The 21922-nt window shown below is 47.3% G+C and overlaps 1 protein-coding gene across 1 annotated transcript; it reads left to right on the forward strand.

The window, feature by feature from the left end:
* The first annotated feature begins 3442 nt into the window (after positions 1 to 3442).
* On the forward strand, positions 3443 to 21694 carry Pxmp4 (peroxisomal membrane protein 4). The gene is made up of 4 exons (XM_038330894.1): positions 3443 to 3619; positions 11006 to 11068; positions 15469 to 15667; positions 20492 to 21694. The coding sequence occupies exons 1-4, from the start codon at positions 3507 to 3509 to the stop codon at positions 20753 to 20755; spliced, it is 639 nt and encodes a 212-aa protein (XP_038186822.1). The 5' UTR covers positions 3443 to 3506; the 3' UTR covers positions 20756 to 21694.
* Positions 21695 to 21922: the final 228 nt, after the last annotated feature.

Consider the following 21922-nt stretch of genomic DNA (forward strand, 5'->3'; position numbering starts at 1 on the left):
TGGTTAATTAATAAAGAAACTGCTTGGTCCAATAGGTCAGAACATAGGGGGGTGGAGTAGACAGAACAGGATGCTGGGATAGAGAAGGCAGATGCCTCAGACAGTCGCCATGCCTCTCCCCTCCAAGATGGACGCAGGTTAAGATCTCTCCTGGTAAGCGACCACCTCGTGGTGCTACACGGATTACTAAATATGGGTTAATTAGCCAATAAGAGGCTGAAACTAATGAGCCAGGCAGTGTTTAAAAGAATACAGTTTCCGTGTAATTATTTTGGGTAAAGCTAGCTGGGTGGCGGGACACAGCCCCGCCACTCATTCTACACTGCAAAATTCAAGCTGTCGTTATTTTTTTTGCAGCTGTGTAGTGCTCCATTGTGTAAATGTACCACATTTTCCATATCCATTCTTCAGTTGAGGGGCATTTAGGTTGTTTCCAGGTTCTGGCTATGACAAACAAAGCTGCTATGAACATAGTTGAGCATCCTTTGGATATATATATATATATATACCCAAAAGTGGTATAACTGGGTCTTGAGGAAGGTTGTTTCCTAATTTTCTGAGAAATCGCCACACTGACATCCAAAGGGGTTGTACCAGCTTGCATTCCCACCAGCAATGCAGAAGTGTTCCCTTTTCCCCACAACCTCTCCAGCATAAGTTGTCATCAGTGTTTTTAATCTTGGCCATTCTTACAGGTGTAAGATGGAATCTCAGAGTTGTTTTAATTTGCATTTCTTTGAAGACTAAGGATGTTGAACATTTCCTTAACTACCTTTCAGCCATTTTAGATTCCTCTGTTGAGAGTTCTCTGTTTAGGTCTGTACTCCATTATTTTTATTGGATTATGTGTTCTTTCTGTGTTCCATTTCTTGAGTTCTTTGTATATTTTGGAGATCAGACCTCTGTCTGATGTGGGGTTAGTGAAAATCTTTTCCCATTCTGCAGGCTGTCGTTTTGTCTTGTTGACCATGTCCTTTGCTTTACAGAAGCTTTTCAGTTTCAGGAGGTCCCATTTATTAATTGTTTCTCTCAGTGCCTGTGCTGCTGGGGTTCTATTTAGGAAGTGGTCTCCTGTGCCAATGCATTCAAGTGTACTTCCCACTTTCTCTTGTATAAGGTTCATTGTGGCTGGGTTTCTGTTAAGGTCTTTGATACATTTGGACTTTGAGTTTTGTGCATGGTGATAGACATGGGTCTATTTTCACTCTTCTACATGTTGATATCCGGTTATACCAACACCACTTGTTAAATGTGCTTTCTTTTTTCCATTTGATATTTTTTACTTCTTTGTCAAAAATCAGGTGTTCGAAGATGTGTGGATTGATATCTAGGTCTTCTATTTGGTTCCATTGGTCCTTCTGTCTGTTCTTATGCAATACCAGGCTGTTTTCAGTACTGTAGCTCTGTAGTAGAGTTTGAAGTCAGGGATTGTGATGCCCCAGAAGTTCTTCTATTGTACAGGATTGTTTTGGCTATCCTGGGTTTTTTGCTTTTCCATATGAAGTTGAGTACCATTCTTTTGAGGTCTTTGAAGAATTTTGCTGGGATTTTGATGGGCATTGCGTTGAATCTGTTCAATGGTGTCCTTTTTTCAGGAGCTGCCTCCCTTGACTTTTGGGGACTGGTTTGCTTACAGAGGTCACCAATTAAGCTAGGTTGTTGGGCCAGTGAGCTCCAGGGATCTGCCTGTCTCTGCCTTCCCAGCACTGGGATTACAAGCTCACACCACTACACCAGTTTTTTTTCCCTTGGGTTCTGAGGACTGAATTCAGGTCCTCATGCTTGAACAACAAGCACTTTACTGACTGAGCCATCTCTGCAGCCTCCCCTGTCCTTTTGAGACAGGCTCTCATGTATCTCTAGCTGGCCTTGAACTCACTGTGTGTATATATATAACTGAGATAACCTTGACCCTCTGAGCTACCTACTTCACCTCCCTCATCCTGGGATTACACGTGTACGCCACCACAGTCAGCTGATGTGGTGCTGGAGATCAAGCTGGGGGCTTCCTGCGAACAAGACAACACTTTACCAACACACCCCTAGCCTAGAGACACTGGTTCTAAAAAACTATTTTCAGAGGGCTAACTGAATAAACTAGTTGTTCATTACAAAAGAAAGATCCAGTTTTTGTGATGGATCAGGTTCAACACAGTTCACTTCCTTTACTGACCTCTGACACTATCTTCTGATACTAGCCCAAAGATGTAAATACAAGTAAATATCACATGTCTGGAGTACCTGGGAACAACTTCCCAATTACAGCCACCACTCAAAGTGTGACTGCTACCTAGTGACCTTTATACACAGTAACATTATCTGTAAATATCACTTATCAGTGTTCTAGTAGGGATAATTTAATATCTTACTGCTTCTGTAAACTTCTGTTGGGTTCTGGAGTCACAGTAGACAAACTAGACAAACAGCTTTCTGGTTCCAGGAAAGTAACAGTGTATGTGAGGTTGGAAATTGAGCAAGTGGCAACAATTACAAAGTGTGAGGAGTTCTACAGAGGGAAAAAAGCAAACAAAGCAACAGAAAATCTAGGCTGCCTGATAGGCAGTGCTGACCCACGCCTTTAATCCCAGCCCAGCATTGGTCTACATAATGAGTTCCAGAACAGTCAGAGGTACACAGAGAAACCTTGTCTCGAAAAAAAAAAAACACCAAAACAACAAAACCTGGGCTCATACATCAGCTGTGAGCAGTGCTGCTGTCTGTGGGATATCCTGCACCATCTCCTTGATTAGATGATACCGGAGCCCACACCTGAACAGGGGAAGTCGCCATAGAAAGTACAGGGGCAATGAATTTCAGTAGGGAAGTAGCAGGCGCAACTAACTGAAGTGTAGGGGTTCTTGGGATACTCCAGGAAACTAAGCCGGGAAGTTGGAGAAAAGGGGATGTGGGACGAGAGAGAGAGAGGGGAGGGGGGGGGGAGGAAGGGAGAGGGAGGGAGGGAGGGAGGGAGGGAGGGAGGGAGGGAGGGAGGGGGGAGGGAGAGGGAGAGAGAGAGAGAGAGTTCAAGCCCATCCAGAGCTACATGAAGTACTGTCTCAAAATACCAAACAACGAGAAGAATGACACGTGATTTATGCTCTGAGAAGTTAGCTGCGATACTTGCTAGACAGTCAAGTGTCATTGGTGTGGTAAGACCAACAACGTCACCTCCCCAAAGTCACCCATTCCCTCCTAAGCCTCACAATGAACCAAAGGTCTCCCTATGAAAATTGCCTTCTGATTGGTCGAATCCTTCCGAGTCACGATGGTTGGTTACCAGCTCTTCTTTCTCTTCCAATCAGACAGCTGTTCCGAAGAATGAGAGCGGCTCAGCCCCCCAGCTGACTAGTGCGCTCTGTGACTGGCTCTCTTCTATGAGTGACGGTAGACTCAACCTATAGTTACAACGACAGGGCGGTGCTCCCCCAATGCAGTGGGCTGTGCAGTCAGAACGCCGGGCTGTCAGTGCGCGTCCAGCCAGGACCCTCGACGAGTGCTCCGGTGCTATGGCGGCCCCTGCGCAACTGCAGGCTCTTCTCAAGGCTGTCAACACTCTGCTGCGCAAGCGCCGCTACCACGCTGTGTTGGCCTTGCTTAAAGGCTTCCGGAACGGGGTTGTGTGAGTGGGGCCGCGGAGTCTGGTCAGGGCTGAGGGTCGGGCCTGGCTGGGGTCGCGAATTCGATGCCCCGTGTCATTTCACTGTGCGCTCTCTAGGAGCTCTCGGGTTTGATTTCGGTGCCCCGTTGGTGCAACCGGCGTAGGTTTCTGGGTTCCTGTCACTGTGTCAGTCCTGAGCTGGGACTCACCCTGTTCCTTTTCTGTGTTCTGTGTGCTTTATAACCTGGCACTCTTGACTTAGTGGCTTCCTGTGCCAGCACCTGTAACTGCTCATTTGTGTCCAGTTCATCACCTCATCTTGCCTTATGGCTTTGGTGGCACTGTATGCACAAAAGAAACTGGACTCTGTTCTTTAGCAAGCAGGTGGTCACCTATTGCCTAATAGGGTCCTTCTGTTAAGATGTCAACAGGTTCCCATCCTGTTTCTCATCCATAGGACTTCACCTCGGCCCTCATTTTCCTGGGGACTCGTGGGAAGTGACCGTGAATGTAAGAAAAGGCGCGACTATTTGCTGGGCGGCTTAGTCTCACTCCCTCATACCGTAGGAGAGGAGGCCTTGGGGTCTGGTGCCTAGGGGGCGGCACCACCTTCCCTAGACTTCATGCATTAACAGTTAGTGAGGGGCTACTTGGCCAGAATTCTCAGTGACTCAGAGAAGAAACCAAAGTCCATAAAGTTGGCATCCTGGTAGCAGTGTGTGGCACAGTTTTAAGTGTGTGAACTGCCAGGATTTAACAGCTGGTGTCAGTCCCTGGAATCTAGATCTTTTTTTTTTTAATATTTATTTATTTATTTATTTATTATGTATACAATATTCTGTCTGTGTGTATGCCTGCACGCCAGAAGAGGGCACCAGACCCCATTACAGATGGTTGTGAGCCACCATGTGGTTGCTGGGAATCGAACTCAGGACCTTTGGAAGAGCAGGCAATGCTCTTAACCTCTGAGCCATCTCTCCAGCCCTGGAATCTAGATCTTGAGAAGGTCATTTAGCCTTCCTGAGCCTCACTTTCTAGAACACAGGTCCCACGGAGCACTGTGTGGCGCTGTTTGAGGACGCGTCGGTGTGTGTGAAACGCGGAGCCTGTACCTGGTGTGCGTCTGCAGAGTGGTGACTGTCCGTTACAGGCACCTGCTGCCTACTGGCCTCACTAACCCTTTCAGGTCTCTGCTTGAGCGCTACCTCCCTCCTGAGACTGCCTCTGAACTTCCCACCCCGTTCCCTACCTTGTCTCTGTAGTGCTTGTCATCAGCGGACACCGGCTAAGTCTCATTCCATAGTCCACGCCTCACACAAGAAAGCGTGCTTCATTTGGCAGTGGGGTCCATGCCGCTATTCCCAGCACTTAGGAGGCTGGGACGGGAGGATTAATGTGAGTTTGCGGCTGACTAGCGCTAAGTAGTGCATTCCAGATACCCCGGGTGCTAGTGTGAGACCCTCCCTCCACAAGAGGACAAGATGAGCTTTACAGTGCACACGTTTTACCTATAGTGTCCCTCTGTGTGTCCTGTTACTCCCTGCTATAGGCATTCAAACTTTTCTTGGATAAATATTTGAAAACTAGGAATTTCTCTTGTCTCTGCCTTTCAGATGAGTGAATAGTGGCTAGGGGAGGCATGCCGATTGCCCCTGCTCACATCAAGTTAGGGTACAGTCGGGATGCAGACTCAGAGTCTAGGGTATGCTGATTGCCCCTGCTCACATTGAGTTAGGGTACAGTCGGGTTTCAGACTCAGTGCCTAGGGTGTGCCGATTGCCCCTGCTCACATCGAGTTAGGGGTGCAGTTGGGATTCAGACTCAGAATGGACACTCAGTCACACAGAAAATGCTTCCTGCTAGATCTGGCAGATCATATCAGTCACTCTTGGAACAAGATGGGATGAACCCTGAGGTAACATCAGTAGCCTCTTTGCCAGGTACGCACTGGACAAAGCAGGAACTGGCCTATGTGCCAGCAGGCATTGCCTAATATGAGCTTTGCACATCTGCCCCCTCCACACCTCTCTCTGTGCCCTCCTCAGTGAACCTTCCCAGCCATGACAGACATTTTCTAGGGTCAGTGTTCTGGCTCTAACCCCAATGCTTTCACTGTGATGAACTGGGTAGTTCTTTGTCTCTTTTGGTCTTGGTTTCTTCCTCTGTGAAATTAAAAGTGTAAACTCAGTCATTCCCGAGTCTCCAGGGCAGGGACCTCATGACTGTGCCCATCTGTAAGGACCGTACATCCAAGGGGAAGTCTCTCAGATGGGGCTGAGCATGGCCGCCTACGCTTGTAGTCACAGCGCTTTAGGATTGCCAGTCTGAGACTAGTCTGGGCTGAACAGCAAGACTAACGAAACAACCCCCAAACGACAACAAAACAAACAACATCAAAAACCCAAATACCCCACCAGTACAAAGTAGTATTCAGGAAGGCTTTTAAGAGGTAGTGCTGGTGATACCCTGAAGACCAAGCTAGAGGTTTCCGGAAAGGAACCGGCATCCCGGGTGTGGAAATACATTCAACACAAGGCCTGTGTTTGTGAAGAAAGGTCACCAGTTTAGAGAGGTCAACCCAGATGGCTGAGGTCTTTGAACTTTGCGAACATTTAACTCACTCCTAAATATTCACGAGTTTTACTTGTGTGTGTGTGCACAGATGTATTCATGTACCTGTAAGCTAGGTCCAAGAACAATCTTCCTGTCATGCCCCAGGCCCCTTCCTTTCGCTTCTGGTTTGAGAAAGGGTCTCTCTAGCCTGGCACTTCACCCAGTAGGTTAGTTGGCCATCCAGCTCCAAGACTCTGTCTCTGCCTCCTACCTTACCGTTTCCTGGACTACATACGCCTACCACCATGCTTTGCTTTCTACATGGGTCCCAGGGATCCAAATTCCGGTCCTCAGACTTACATGTCAAACTCTTTCTAGCCCCCATTTTAATAAAAGGGGAGGTCTTACTGTCTATGTTAGGTTGGCCTCAAGTTCAAGCGCCTCCTTTCTCAGCCACCCAATTTCTGAGACTACATGTGTGATGTAAAAGTCTCATCTGAACTTGGGGAATCTGAGAAAGGGCATGACAGATGTAGGAACTTGAGGACAGTCTGCTTGTGTCAAAGGGAAGGCTCTGGATGACCGGAGGCGGCTGAAGCCTCTCCATGCAGGAGAAAGAGATAAGGTTCTGGAGGTGCTAGGGGAAGAAAGGCCACAGGGACTGACGGGAACTGCCTGACCACTGCTGGGCAGAGGAGGAGATAAGGACATCAGGCTGGATTCGCAACAAAAAATACATTTTATATTATTTGCTTTTCAAATATCTTTCATTTCATCATATTAAAATGAGGTAACACATTCACAAAAGTCATAAAAAGTTCACTGTTAAGCCAGGAGTGTACTTGTGTGGTAGAGCACATGCCCTCTATCTGACTCTAAAATAAAGTTACACAGATGTCCTCTGTCGTCAGTCCCTCTCCATAGAGGCATCCCCAGATGAGTCTCCTGTGCCATCTTCCAGAGCACCATGCACACAAGTGCATCGCATCTCCCACACCTCGGATGGTTTCTTTTGGATACTGTTCCTCGCCTTACGCCATTGCTTCACTGCCCACACTTTTCCACATTGTTCGCTTAAATCCCACAGACTCAGCCCCAGTGCCGGCAGGCATTTCCCAACGAGGGCTTTGTGCATCCTCTCCCATTCTGACTCTCCCTGTATCCTCCTCTGTGAACCTTTCCAGCCAGCCACGCCACTCTCTGTGGTCATGTCCTTGGGCCCCAGTCCTAATGCTTTTATTCTGAATATCAAGTGACTCTTCATCTCTTCTGACCTCCATTTTCTCTTTAAAATTTTTTTTAAATTAAGCCAGGCTATGGTGGTGTATGACTTTAATCCCAGCACTCGGAAGGCAGAGGCAGGCTAGTCTCTGTAAGTTTGAGGCCAGCCTGGTCTACAAAGTGAGTCCAGGCCAGTTAAAGCTACACAGAGAAACCCTGTCTTTAAAAAAAAAAAAAACTCTTAATGAGTGGAGGAGCAGTCAATCTAGGGAAGAGGGAAGGTGGAGGAAGGAACTGGGAGGAGGGAAGGGAGGGGAAGCTTCAGCCAGGATATATTATATGAGAGAAGAATAAAAAAATTGTTTTTATTAATTACTTTTAAGAAGTATTATGTTTTCTAGACAGGATTCCTCTGTACAGCCCTGGCTCTCCTGGAACTTTCACTGTAGGCCAGGTTATCTATCCTTGAACCCAGAGATCCGCCTGCCTCTGCCTCCTGAGTGCTGGGATTAAAGGTGCCCCCCCACCACCTGGCAAGATACATTTATTTTATGTGTATACATGCTTTGTATGTTTATGTACACCTTACATGCTGAGTACCTGTGGCAGCTGGAAGAGAGAATGAGATCCCTTGGAACTAGAGATACAGACGGCTGTGAGCCACCATGTGGTGCTGAGAACTTGCAGGGGACCTGGGTTCATGCTCCTAAACACTGAGCCATCTCCAGTCCCAAATTCGGCTCTTTTGTTTTGTTTTGGTTTTTTGAAACAGAGTCTTTCTACATAGACTTGGCTGACCTGGAACTCCCTATGTAGACCAGACTGGCCTTGAACTCACACAGTTATGCCTGCCTCTGCCCCAAGTGCTGGGACTAAAGCCATGCATCACCACACTTAACACTTAGCTCCGTTTCCTCTCTTGCCCTCTTCTGGCCTCAGTTCCTCTCATGTAAAATGAAAACACAGAGAGAAGACCGTCCTCTCTCTCTCTCTCTCTCTCTCTCTCTCTCTCTCTCTCTCTCTCTCTCTCTCTCTCTCTCTCTCTCTCTCTCTCTCTCTCTCTCGTACGTGTTCATGAAGATGTGTGTTGTGGAAATTCATCTAAGTACATGGGAGCCCCTCTTTATTGAAGCCTGCAGTGACTATTTCTGTTTATTCAGGTGACAGCCATATGTGGCTGATAACCATTGTCTCGAGGCCGTCAAAGGATTTTAGGCCTCCCAAGGCTCAACTCAGCTGCAGAATTGAGGGTAAAGGTGCTGTCTTAGGGTTACTATTGCTGTGATGAAATAATGTGGCCAAAAGCGACTTGGGAAGGAAAGGGTTTATGTGACTTCCAAATCCTGCATCACAGTCCATTGAGGGAAGCCGAGGCAGGAGCTCAAACCAGGGAGGAACTTGGAGGCAGGAGCTGATGCAGAGGCCATGGAGGAGTGCTGCTTCCTGGCTTGCTCCTCGTGGTTTGCCCAGTCTGCTTTCTTATAAAGTTGATGACTACTAGCACAGAGGTGGTACAACCTACAGTAACCTGGGCCCTCTCCTATTAACCACTAATTAAGAAAATGCCTACAGCCCAGTCTTATGGAGACATTTTCTCAGCTGAGGCTCCCTCTTCTCAGGTGACTCTAGCCTGTGTCAAGTTGACACAAAACTAGCCAGCATGAGGTGTCTGATAAAGAAGAATAAGAAGTCAGACATGGGGTGGAAATACAGTTCAGTGGTTAAGAGCACTTGCTGCTCTTGATGTGACGTGAGTTTGGTACCCAGGACCATATAGGTAGCTCACAGCCACCTGTAACTCCAGCTCTAGGGGATTTGATACCTCTTCTGGACTCCAGAGGTACTATGCATGCATGTGTACGTGCATGCACGCATGCACACGCTCACTCACACACACAAATAAAATAATAATAATAAATTAAATTAGGCATAGTCGCACACATCTACAACCAGAGCAGTCAGGAGGTGGTGGAAAGGAGATCAGGAGTTCAAGGCCTCTGTCAGCTACAGAGACTGTCCTACATAAGATTCTTACCCAAAAAAGGGGCGTAGGGTTGGTGGTGAGACTGGGGAGGGGTAAGAGCACTTGCCACCAAGCCTGAAGACCTGAGCTTGATCCCTGGGTTCAAGTCGGGGAAGGCAAAAACTGACTCCTGCCAGCTGTTCTGTGGCATAAACACACATGCTGTGGCATGCACGCTGTCCTAGTTAAGGTTACTGATGCTGTAATGAAGCGTCATTAGCAGAAGCAGCTTGGAGAGGAAAGTGTTTATTTAGCTTACATTTCCTGAGTCACAGACTATTGAGGGAGGCCATGGTAGGAACGCAAACTGGGCAGGAACCTGGAGGCAGGAGCTGATGCAGAGGCTGTGGAGGGGTGAGGCTTACTGCCTTTTTCTCATGACTTGCTCAGTCTGCTTTCTTATAGACCCCAAGACCACTAGCCCACAGGTAGCATCACCATCCAAAATGGGCTCGGTCCTTTCCAATCAATTACCAATTAAGAAAACGCCCCACAGGCTTGCCTGCCTGCAGCCTGATCTTTTTTTTCTTTTTCTTTTTTCTTTGATTTTTTTTCAAGACAGGACTTCTATGTGTAGCTCTCGCTATCCTGGAACTCTTTCTGTAGACCTGGCTGGCCTCCAAAATCACAAAAATCTGCCTGTCTCTGCTTCGGGAGTGCTGGGATGAAAGGTGTGTGCCACCACCTTCCAGACCAACTTGAAGCCTGGTCTTAAGGGGGCATTTTCTCAGTTAAGGTTCCTTTCTCTCAGAAAACTATCATGTGTGTCAAGTTGACACAAAACTAGCTAGCGCACATGCCCACACACATACACAAATAAATAAATTTAATGATTTTTAAATCCACCAAAACAATAACAATAATAAACAAAGGTAAACTTCTCGGTGTGGTGGCACACATTTCTAGAGCTCAGGAGGTATAGGCAGGCAGATCTCTATAAGTTTGTTGTTGCTGATTCATTTTTTTGAGATGGGTCTCACTATGTAGCCCTGGCTGGTCCAGAACTCACGATGTAGACCGGGCTGGCCTTGAACTCAGAGGATCCACCTGCCTCTGCCTCCTGAGTGTTGGGTTTAAAGATGTGCGCCTTCATGCACAGGCTTTCTGAGCTTAAGGCCAGCTTGGTGTACATAGTGAGTTCCAGCCAGAGCTAGCACTGCACAGAAAGATTCTGTGTCTGTGAATGAATGTAATAAAACTTAAAGCAAAACAGTATTAGTAAGAGCAATAATAAATCAAATTTAAAATTAGTCAAAGCTGAGCCTGACTGCAGTCGGTAGATGAGAAGGGGCTTAGAGAGTCTCTGCAAAGCCAGGAACCATGGACATATTTGCATTCTTCATTGTCTTCCATAAGGACTATACCCAGCCCTCTGAGGTATAGCATTCCTCTTTAGTTGGGGAAACTAAGGCTCAGAGAGGGTAAGATAAGCCAAAGGCCACTCTGCCAGGAGGCTCTGGAACTTGAACCAGATGTAACTGGAAAGCCAACATTATTCCTCTCCCATAGTGGTGTCAGAATTGGGGGTAGGAGAAAGGACCAGGGGGCAAAGGGGGAGCCTGGAAACTGCTACAGTGTGGATTAGTAACTATTTGCTTCTGTTTCTACAGCTATGGAGTCAAAATCCGGGCACCTCACGCACTGGTCATGACCTTTCTCTTCAGGAGTGGCAGGTACCTACCCTCTCTGAGGACCATTTGGGAGATGATGTGGTCGCCCTCAGGCCAGGGTGGGTGTGGTAGTTTCTGAGCTGGGACTAGCTTTCCTGTTCCCCTGTGCTTTCTAAAGTCCAGTGCTGATCCTAGCTGATCCTATGGCCCTCACTTGAAAATGCCTGTGGCTCCTCACTATCCTCCAAAGAGACCCAGCTGCCAGGCCTGGCCTTTACGGCCCTCTGAGGTGTGGCACAGATAAATGCCTACAGTGTCCAGCATGGGCTTCCTTGGCACACAGGCCCTGTTCCACTCCCACGCGTTTGCCTGTGTGCGTCTGCTTCCAGGAGAGCCTGACCTCTTCTAGTCTGCCTTTATTTCTTCCTGGAAACCTGTCTGGTCCTCTGGGTCACCTCTTCCGGGACCCAGGCTCTCATCTCTCCTCACCTGCTCCATGTTCTGACCTTCTTCTGAGTCCCTATAACTCTTCCTTCAAGGCCTCATTCAGGGAAGGCCTTGCAATCTCATGTTTTTGGGTGTAGACAGACCTGCAGTTTCCAGGAATCGCACACAGGGACTGGAGAGATAGATGGCTTTGGTGGTTAAGATCCTTGTTGCTTTTTCATAGGACCCGAGTTCAGTTCTTAGCGCTCACATGGTAGCACCCAACCATCTGTAACTCCAGTCCGAAGGACTCCAACACCCTCTTCCGACCTCTGCAGGCACCAGGCATGCACAGACATGTAGGCAAAGCACTTACATGTATAAAATAGAAAATAAGTAATTTTTTTTTTTTTTTGGTTCTTCGAGACAGGGTTTCCCTGTAGTTTCTAGAGCCTGTCCTGGAACTAGCTTTTGTAGACCAGGCTGGCCTCGAACTCAGAGATCCGCCTGCCTCTGCCTCCCGAGTGCTGGGATTAAAGGCGTGCGCCACCACCGCCCGGCTCAAAATAAGTAATTTTTAAAAAGAAGAAGAACCAGACACAGAAAATTCAAGTTGCAAGGTTTCTGTTTTGGCAGTTTTGTTTTATTTGTCTTTGTTGGGACTTTTTGCTGTCCAAATGGCATCTTTTCCCCTCTCCCCTCTCTCTCTCCAGAGCCAGGAACACAGTAGGCGAGCACAGTGCACTGAGCCAGGAACACAGTAGGCGAGCACACTGCACTGAGCCAGGAACACAGTAGGCGAGCACAGTGCACTGAGCCAGGAACACAGTAGGCGAGCACACTGCACTGAGCCAGGGACACAGTAGGCGAGCACACTGTCACTGAGCTAATATGCCCAGCCCTTCCAAATCTTTTTGTTTTGTTTTATTTTTGAGACAGGGTCCCAAATCTTTTTTTTTGTTGTTGTTGTTTTTTGTTTTTGAAGACCAGGATTTCTTGGGGCTGGAGAGATAGCTCAGTGGTTAAGAGCACTGACTACTCTTCCAGAGGTCCTGAGTTCAATTCCCAGCAACCACATGGTGGCTCACAGCCATCTGTAATGAGATCTGGCGCCCTCTTCTGGTGTGCAGGTGCTCTTGGAAGGAATGCTGTATACATAATAAATAAATCTTTAAAGAAAAAAAAAAGACAGGGTTTCTCTGTGTACCAGCCCTAGCTATCCTGGAACTAGCTCTGCAGGCTGGTCTCCAACTCACACAGAGATCCTCTTTTCTCTGCCTCCTGAGTGCTGGGATTAAAGGCATGCGCCACTATGCCTGGCTCCCAAGTAACTTTTTTTTTGTTTTTGCTTTTGTTTTTTGAGACAGGGTTTCTCTGTAGCTTTGGAGCCTGTCCTGGAACTAGCTCTTGTAGACCAGGCTGGTCTCGAACTCACAGAGATCCACCTGCCTCTGCCTCCCAAGTGCTAGGATTAAAGGCACCACCACTGCCCGGCTCCCAAGTCATTTTTTAAAAACTGAATTTACTCATTTAGTCACTAAGTATTTAGTGAATGTCTACTGTGTGATAAACACTGTTCTGGCTGCTAAGAGTACAGCAGCGAACAAAACAGACAAGGATTCCTGCCCTTCCGGGGTTCATCTTCTCGCAGGAGGTGGCAGAAAATGACCATTCAAAATATCAGGGAAGCCAGGTAGTGGTGGTGGCGCACACCTTTAATCCCAGCACCCGGGAGGCAGAGGCAGGCGGATCTCCGAATTTAAGGCCAGCCTGGGCTACATAGTTAGTTCTAGAACATCCAGGACTACTCAGAAAAACCCTATCTCAGAAGAAAAAAAAAATCAAGGAAAAGAGTTCACAAGATGCTGAAGGCCAGGGACGGGCCGGAGGTAGGATGGATTGTGCCTGCTGAGTCTGAGAAGCTGGCCACCAAACTGTTGAAAGGGAGAGGCAGTAGCGTCATAGCGGGAACTGGGTCAGGCCTGTCTGGCTCTCGGCCAGAAAGAAGTGCTTGGCTTTCCTTTTAAGCGAGAACAGGAAGCTATGACATTTTGAGCAGGGGCCTACCATGGTTTGACTTCCTGCGGGTTTTGGGTGTTTTTTGTTTTTTTTAAAAAAGATTTATTTTGATTTTTAATACTATATCTCCGAATATCTGCCATGAGTGCAGGTGCCCTTGGAGGCCAGAAGAGGGCAGTAAGAGTCTTTGGGGCTGGAGTGATGGGCGCACCTTACACAGGTGCCAGGAACCCAACTTAGGTACTCTATAAGAACAGTATGTACTCGCGATCCTGGAGTCGACTCCTCAGTCCCCTGTGGGAGGCTGTGTGTTCTGGTTTCGTTTTGCTTCTTGAGATGTGGTCTTGTTACGGTGTCAGCCTGCCCTCCCACTTCAAGGCCCAAGTCCTACCTCAGCCTCCCAAATAACTGGGAACATAGGTGTCTGGCTTTACATATGTTTAGCAGCGTGAGGATTAGTCATTTGCTGCCTGGTTGAGAACATCTTGGCGAGGGAGGAGGGGCCGACCCAAGAGCAGAAGTCTGGGTGTCCGAGTGTCCGTTAGCAAGAAGCTGTGCAGTATCCTAATGTGGTGACCTAGATCTGGGTGCTGGCCCGGAAGACAGAGGAGTCAGACTAGAGATGTCTTGAAGTCAGTGTCAGATACTTTTTTACTTTTCAAGGGTTTTTTTTTTTTGTTTGTTTGTTTGGTTTTTTTTTTTTTTTTTTTTTTTGAGGCAGCATCTCACTGTGTGGACCTGGATGGCCTCACATTCACAGAGATCCGCCTGCCTCTACCCTCCAAGTGCGCACCACTATGTCTGGCCTTATTTTTTTTAATTTAGTTTTCGAAACAGGGTCTTAGGGTCTTTGCTGTCCCCTAGTGGGACTGTAAAGATGGCTCAGCCAGAGTGTGCTTGTTGCTCTTCCAGAAGACGAGAGTTCAATTCTTAGTACCCACAGCCAACAGCTCACAATTGCCTGTAACTCCAGTTCCAGGGAATCTAATACCCTCTTCTGGCCTCTGTGGGTATTTACAGACATGTGCACGCATGCACATATACACACACACTCTCTCTTATACACACACACACTCTCACACACACATAACACACATAAATTCACACACTCACACACTCACACACACTCACACATACACTCACACACACACTCACACATAAATTCATACACACATTCACACACAAACACTCTCTCACACACACACACTCACACTCTCACCCTTTAAGGAAAAAGTGAATTCTTCTTCATCTCTAAAGAAAGACCAGTCTCGGATGCTGACCTCCTCACGGCCCTCCGTACACAGCCATGCTCAGAGCCCACACCAGCCTCTCTCCATTGCTTGGCTCCCTTTCTGTACCTATCCTTAGGGCCTTTGTGTGTGGTGAGTCTTCTGTCTGGAAAGCAGCAGGCTCCTCCCATGGATTCCTTTCCCTCCCTCAGATTCCAGAACCACCTCTTGTCAAAGTCAATGTCAGGTGCTTGTCTTGGTGGTTGTGGTTCTTCCTCACAAGCCCCACAAAGGCAGACAGCATGTCTGTCCTTTCTCAGAATTCTCTCTGCAGATCCAGCCCATAGTAGGCACTCGTTCATCTGTTCACTCACCCCTCCCATTTGCTGAGCATCTACTGGGTGTCAGACCCTGTCTGTGCCCTTGGGATGAACAAGAAGAATCTAGACCCTGCCCTGCAGGAGCTTACACTGAGGACAAGGGAACTTCATACATCACCTTACAGATGTTAAATGGTGATGAGAGCCATGAAGGAAAAGACCTCTGAGGAAAGGGAGGGCACTCATTAATACAAAGTGTCAGGGAGTGGCCCTCTGAGGTGGTGCACTGAGTAAGGCCCCTGTCAGGTAAGAGGGCAGTGTCCCTGAGGACATGGGCACCCTCCTCAGGGATCTCAAACTGGATGGGCTTCAGTGCTGTGCTCCTTGCCCAGTTCAGATCTGTATGCTCTCCGGGGAAAGCTGCCTGGACCAGCGGGGCCTGCGCTCATGAAGCTTTCTGTTTGTGCAGTCTCCAAGAGAAACTGCAGGCCATCCTGAAAGCCACGTACACCCACTCTCGGAACCTGGCCTGTTTTGTGTTCACCTATAAAAGCCTCTGTGCACTCCAGTCCCATGTGCAAGGCGAGACCCATCAGATGCACTCTTTCCTGGCAGCCTTCCTCGGGGGCCTCCTGGTGTTCGGAAAGAACAACAACGTCAATAGCCAGGTACGGCTTTCCTGGGATGGGACTTTGAGGAGCGGGGAAGTGAGGTGAACTCCTTGCGGCTGTCTGTGTCTGAGGTCTAAGAATCATCAGTGCCCATGTGACCTTGGGAAGGTCACTTCTCCCTCAGTTTTCCCATTTGTAAACCAGGCCACAGCTACAATCCCAGGGCTCCCACATCAGTGTGTCTACTACTCTTTGGGGCAAGGATTTTGGTGGTGGTGTTTGAGACAAGTTTCATCTTATTCAGGCAGGCCTTGATCTTGCTATGTAGCTGAGGCTGAGGCGTGCCTTGAACTCCTGTTAGCCTTTTTTTTTCTTTTGGGTTTTTTTGAGGGTTTCTCTGTGTTATGTTCATAGCTGTCGTGCAACTCACTCTGTAGACCAGACTGGCCTCGAACTCACAGAGATCCGCCTGCCTCTGCCTCCCAAGGCGCCCAGAGAACTCCTGATATTCTTGCCTCATCCCAAATGCTGAGATTACATGTGCATCAATGATTTGGTGGCGCAATGATTTTTTAAAATTATTTCTTTATGTGTGTGTGCCTCTGTGTGCATGTGTACGTGTGTGGGGGTGTCTGTGGAGGCCTGAAGAGGGCGTTATGTCTTCTGGAGCTAGAGTTATGTACCACCCTAAGTTTGTGCATTTGGGAGGCATTTGGGAGGCAGAGGCATTTGGGAGGCAGAGGCATTTGGGAGGCAGAGGCAGGTGGATCTTTGTGAGTTCGAGAACAGCCTAGTCCACAAGAGCTAGTTCTAGGACAGGCTCCAAAACTACAGAGAAACCCAAGATTGTTCTTTTAATGCACTTTGACCTGGGTGTGGTGGCACACTGAGAGACTAAGGCGCTGATTTGAAGCCAACCTGGGCTGCATCTCAGAACAAACAAGCAGAACTCAGTGAAACAGAAAACAGGAAATTGAAGGAGAAAAACTGGTTCTTTGAAAAGATGAACATAATCAATAAATCCCTATCCCAGGATCCCCACAAAGATGTTTACTAATACTGGAAATGACAAGGGTTATGTTTAATATCTTGTGTATATTAAAAGGCCTTGAGGAGCCTCAGCCCTCAGGAGGCAGAGGTAGGGGAATCTCTGTGAAGGCAAGGCCAGCCTGGTCTAATAGTGAGATCCAGGACAGCCAAGGCTACATAGAGAGACCTTGTCTCAATAAATATTAAGTAAGCAAATAAATAAAAATAAAAAGCACAAGCCCCAAGGGCTGTGAAGTGTCACAGCAGGCAAAGATGCCTGCCCTTAAGTCTGACAACTTACTTTGGTCCTTGGGATTCACGTGGAAAGAGAGGAAAAGTCCCGAAGGTTTTCCTTCGACCTCTTCACGTGGACCATGACATACGTGCCCTGTACCCCAAAAAATAAAATAATAATAAATGAAATTTAGATTTTTAAAAGATCTTGAATAACACGGAAGACTATGACTAACTTTGTGTTTACAGACTTGGTATCTGGTATGAAATAGATCCATTCTTTGGGAAGAAGAAAATCTGCCTGGGTCACATGAGAAGGGCAGCATGACTCTTTTAAAACAGATTGTTTTTCTTTTATGTCCCTGAGTGTTTGCCTGCATGTACGTCTGTGTGCCATTATATGCCTGGTGCCTGGGGAGGCCAGAAGTGGGTGTGGGATCCTCCTGGAACAGGAGTTACAGATGGTGTGAGCTACCCTGTGGGTGCTGGGAACCAAACTGGGGTTCTCTGCAAGAGCAGCAAATGCTCTTAACCGCTGAGCCATCTCTCCAGGCCCCCCTTTTTTATTTTTTATTTTTTTTGAGACAGGGTCTCATGTTACCCAGTCTGGCTCAAACTTAATATATAGCTGAGAGTGGCCTTGAATTCCTGCTGCCTATACTTCCCTAGGGTTTGGATTATAGGCATGTGCCACCACAACCAGCTACCTTTTTTCTTACTGTGTCTTGCTCTGTACCCCAAGATAGCCTTGAGTCTTTCCAATTCTCCCTGAGCCTCCCGAGCACTGGGGTTATAGTCATGTATGGCCACCCTGGCTGAATTTTTTCCTTTTATTTCTAAGTAGTATAGAAGTGCCATCGGGTTTTTTTGTTTTGCTTTTCCCGTGAAGGACATCTGGAAGGTTTCTAGCTTTAGGATGTTACAAGTAGAGCTGTGAAGAACGCTCTTGTCCAGAATCTTCTGTGAGCATACGTCTTCATTTTTCTGGGATAAAAACCCACGAGTGTAATTGTGGGTTGTATGGTACATGCATACTTGGTTTTAAAACAGCCTGCCAAGAAAGAAGTAAAAAAATCAACAGCCTTCTGCCAAGCCGTTTTCCAGAGTGACGATAGTTTTTACATTCTCACCACAAATACATGAATGTCTGTCTACGTTCTCCATATCCTAGCTATCATTTGCTTTGTTGCATGATTTATTTTAGCTCCATTTTAAAGTTTGTGTGTGTGTGTGTGTGTTATATGATTGTAAGTGCAAGTGTGCACCTGCCGTGGTGTGTGTGTGTGTGTGTGTGTGTATCAGAGGACAGCTCTTGGGAGTTGGTTCTCTCTTTGTACTTTGGACTCTGGAGATTGAACCCAGGTTGTTAGATGTTTGCTGCAAGTGCCCTCAACCCCTACACCCTCTCACCAGCCCTGTCTTAGCCACTGTGACAGCGCATCTCATTGTGACTTGACTTTGCCTTTCCCTAATGGCTAATGCTGTTGAAATTGTCCTCATTTATTTGCTACCTGTACAACCTCTTTGACGAAACAGTCATGTCTTTTGCTCATTCTCCGATTGGACTATTTCATGTTTTATTTTGGAGCTCTGAGGACATTTTTCAGATCATCTACATGCTGATGCCGTGCAGATATGCACTGTGAATGTCTGACATCCGTAGCTTTTCTTTCTCGGAGGAAAGGTCTTGCCCCAGCTGGTCTAGCATTTATTATGTATACCCAGCTGGCTTTACAGAGAACAAAAATGAATTTCAAGGAGATCCAAAATATTATTTTCCCTCTGATAGATCATTTTTTAAAATTTTAAACTGTGTATAATTCATTTTAAAGACTTCTAATAAGGGTGCCAATCATAGTGGTGTATGCCTTTAATCCTAGCACTCAGAAGCAAGAGACAGGAGGATCACCATGAGTTTTCGGCCAACTCAGTCTACTTAGTGAATCCCAGGACAATCAGGACTACGTTGTGGTACCGTGTCTCAAACAAAACAAAACAAAAACCACAACTTCTAATAAGGGGACAGAGAGGTAGTTCTCTTGGCAAAGTACTTATGAAGCAAATGAAGACCTAACTTCCATCAGCAAAACCAACATAGAAAGCTACCCACTATACTGTGGTGCTTACTTGTAATCCCAGCACCAGGGAAGCAGACACAGAAGGAACCTGGGCCTTCTAGCACCAACCACTCTATTCACATTGGTGAGTGCCATGTGATGAGAGACCTTGTCTCAAAAATAAAAACTGTAAAGAGCAACATAGATGGTTTCTGAGAAACAACACTTATTAGTGATCTCTGCCTTACACACACACACATATACACACACACTAAATAAGTAAGTAAATATTACTTTTTAAAATCCAGGTACAGAAACACCTGCCTGTAATCCTAGTATTTGGGAGGCAGAGAGAGGTAAGTGTAGAGCTTTACCTGAAATAATTACACGGAAACTGTATTCTTTTAAACACTGCCTGGCCCATTAGTTTCAGCCTTTTATTGGCTAATTCTCATATCTTACTTTAACACATATTTAGTAATCTGTATAGCACCACGAGGTGGTGGCCTACCAGGAAGGATCTTAGCCTGCATCCATCTTGGAGAGGAGAAGCATGGCGACTGCCTATGGCGACTGCCTGAAGCATCTGCCTGACTCTGCTTTCTTTCTCCCACAATTCTATCCTTTTTACTCCGCCTACCTAATTGTCTGTCCTATTAAAGGGCCAAGGCAGTTTCTTTAATAACCAATGAAAGTAACACATAGACAGATGACCCTCCCCCATCAGGTAAGTCCTTGGAACTCCACAATCAGCAGCATAGCCAACTTGGTGTGCTCCATGTTGACTGAGAGACTCTGGTGTCTCAGCGAGTCAGGTGGGGGCAGGGTGGGCCTATAACTCAAAGAGTAAAAGCGCTTTTAAAATCTTTTAAAAGAGAAAACTCTTGTAAATTGAAAAGGGGCAGTTGTTAAAACAGGGTCTCTCTACATAGTCCCAGCTGACCTGAAGCTCTCTCTGTGGACCAGCCTGGCCTCGAATTCACAGAGATGCACCTGCCTCTGCCTCCCGAGTGCTGGGATTATAGGCGTGAAGGCATGTGCTGTACACCTGACTATAAATTGAAAGATTTATTAAGATATTGGGTTTTGTTGTTTTTAATTACACTATTTGTCAACTTGACACAGAAAAAAAATAAAAAGAAATTAGGCTAGAGCTGGGCTTGGTGGCTCACACCTTTAATCCCTGTCCTTGGGCGGCAGAGGCAGGTGGATCTTTATGAGTTCCAGGCCAGCCTGGTCTATATAGCAGGAAAGCTATAACAGGGAGACCCTGTCTCCAAACAACAAGAACAAAACAATTAGGCTAGAGGGGGAACTGAGAAAGACACCAATGTCGGCCTCTGGTCTCCGTACCCACATGTGCGCAGGCACCTGCACAACACACGGACGCACAGAAATAGAAATATCAAAATGTCTGCCGCACGCCACCTCAGTCATCTTGCACATCCACTCTGAGAGTCACGGACCAGTGAACAGCCATGCTGGTGTCCAGGCTGAGTGGGCTGGTGAAGGTTCCCGGTGGCCGTGCTCACTAGTAACCCTCAGCATTCCCTCCCTGCAGATCAACATGTACCTGTTGTCGCGCGTCCTGTTTGCCTTGTGCCGCCTTGGCGTGGAAAAGGGCTACGTCCCTAAACTCAGGTGGGACCCATTCCCCTTGCACACGGCGGTGATTTGGGGGCTTGTGCTATGGCTGTTCGAGTATCACCGGTCCACGCTACAGCCCTCGCTACAGTCCTCCATGACCTACCTCTACGAGGACAGCAACGTGTGGCACGACATCTCAGACTTCCTCATCTTCAACAAGAGCAGCCCCTCCAAGTAACACAGCCCGAGGCATAAAGGGACTCCTCTGCGCAGACAGCTTCCTGGCAGCGTCCAGCCACTGCCCAGAGTATGGTTCTATTGACACATCCTCCTGGAGGAGGAGCCTGCCTTCTCAAAGCCATGGGCCTCACACTCCAACTTGTTTGATCCCAACCAGGGTTCCATTTCTGAAACAACAGCCCCGAGTTTCCACCTGCCAGGTACTTTTGGATAGCAAGGGGCAAGCTAAGGAGTCTGGGGCCTGACTCCCGCTGCTATTCTGACTCCAGTAAGACCAGGGCAAGCGTCACCCTCTCTGGGCCTCAGGCCGTTCAACACAGGGTAGGGTACCATTAGAGGAGAGTTTCTTCCTGGTGGGTATGATAGCCCTCCTCTGTGCTGTGTATCAGAGGGCTCTTTGCTAGCGGGCAACAGGTTACAGATACCTTGTGGGAGGACTAAACTCTTTGTCTAAGGTGTGCCATTGAGGAGTTCCAGAGCCCCATTGTCTAATAGGAACACAACATGAGCCATATGTGCAATTATGATTTTTCAAGAGCTGGAGGTATAGTTTAGAGGGACAGCACTTGCTAAGCTTGTGTGAGACCCTGGATCCTATCCCCAGCACTGAGAATAAATCTTCTAGTGGCCACGTTTTTATAAAGTATTAAGAAGGCTGCAGCAGTGGGTTGTGAGTTCCAGGCCAGCCCGGGGTACATAAGAAAACTCCGTCTCAAAAAATGGAGGGCTGAGGCGATGGTTCAGTGAGCAAAGGTGCTTGCTGCGAAGCCTAGCTACCTTAGTTTGAGCCCTGTGTTCCACACGGTGACATGGTGGGAAGAGGGGAAGAACCAGCTCCTGCAAGTTGTCCTCTGACTGCCACATGTGTGCCTTGACATGTATGTGTGCATGCACACACACACATGCACATACACAGTAAATAAAATGTAATAAAAATTTAATAACAAGTAAAATAAATCTTAACAATATATTTTGCCTGCATGTATGGCTATGCACCATGTGTGTGTGTGCCTGGTGCCAGCAGAAGTCAGAAGAGGGAGCAGGATCCCTAGGGACTGGAGAAATGGATGCTGTGAGCCACCATGTAGGTGCTGGGAACGGAACCCTGGCACACTGCAAGAGCACTAAGTGCTTTGTTTGTTTGTTCGTCTGTTTGTTTTTTTGA

Source organism: Arvicola amphibius, chromosome 5, assembly GCF_903992535.2.
Source record: "Arvicola amphibius chromosome 5, mArvAmp1.2, whole genome shotgun sequence".
NCBI lineage: Eukaryota > Metazoa > Chordata > Mammalia > Rodentia > Cricetidae > Arvicola > Arvicola amphibius.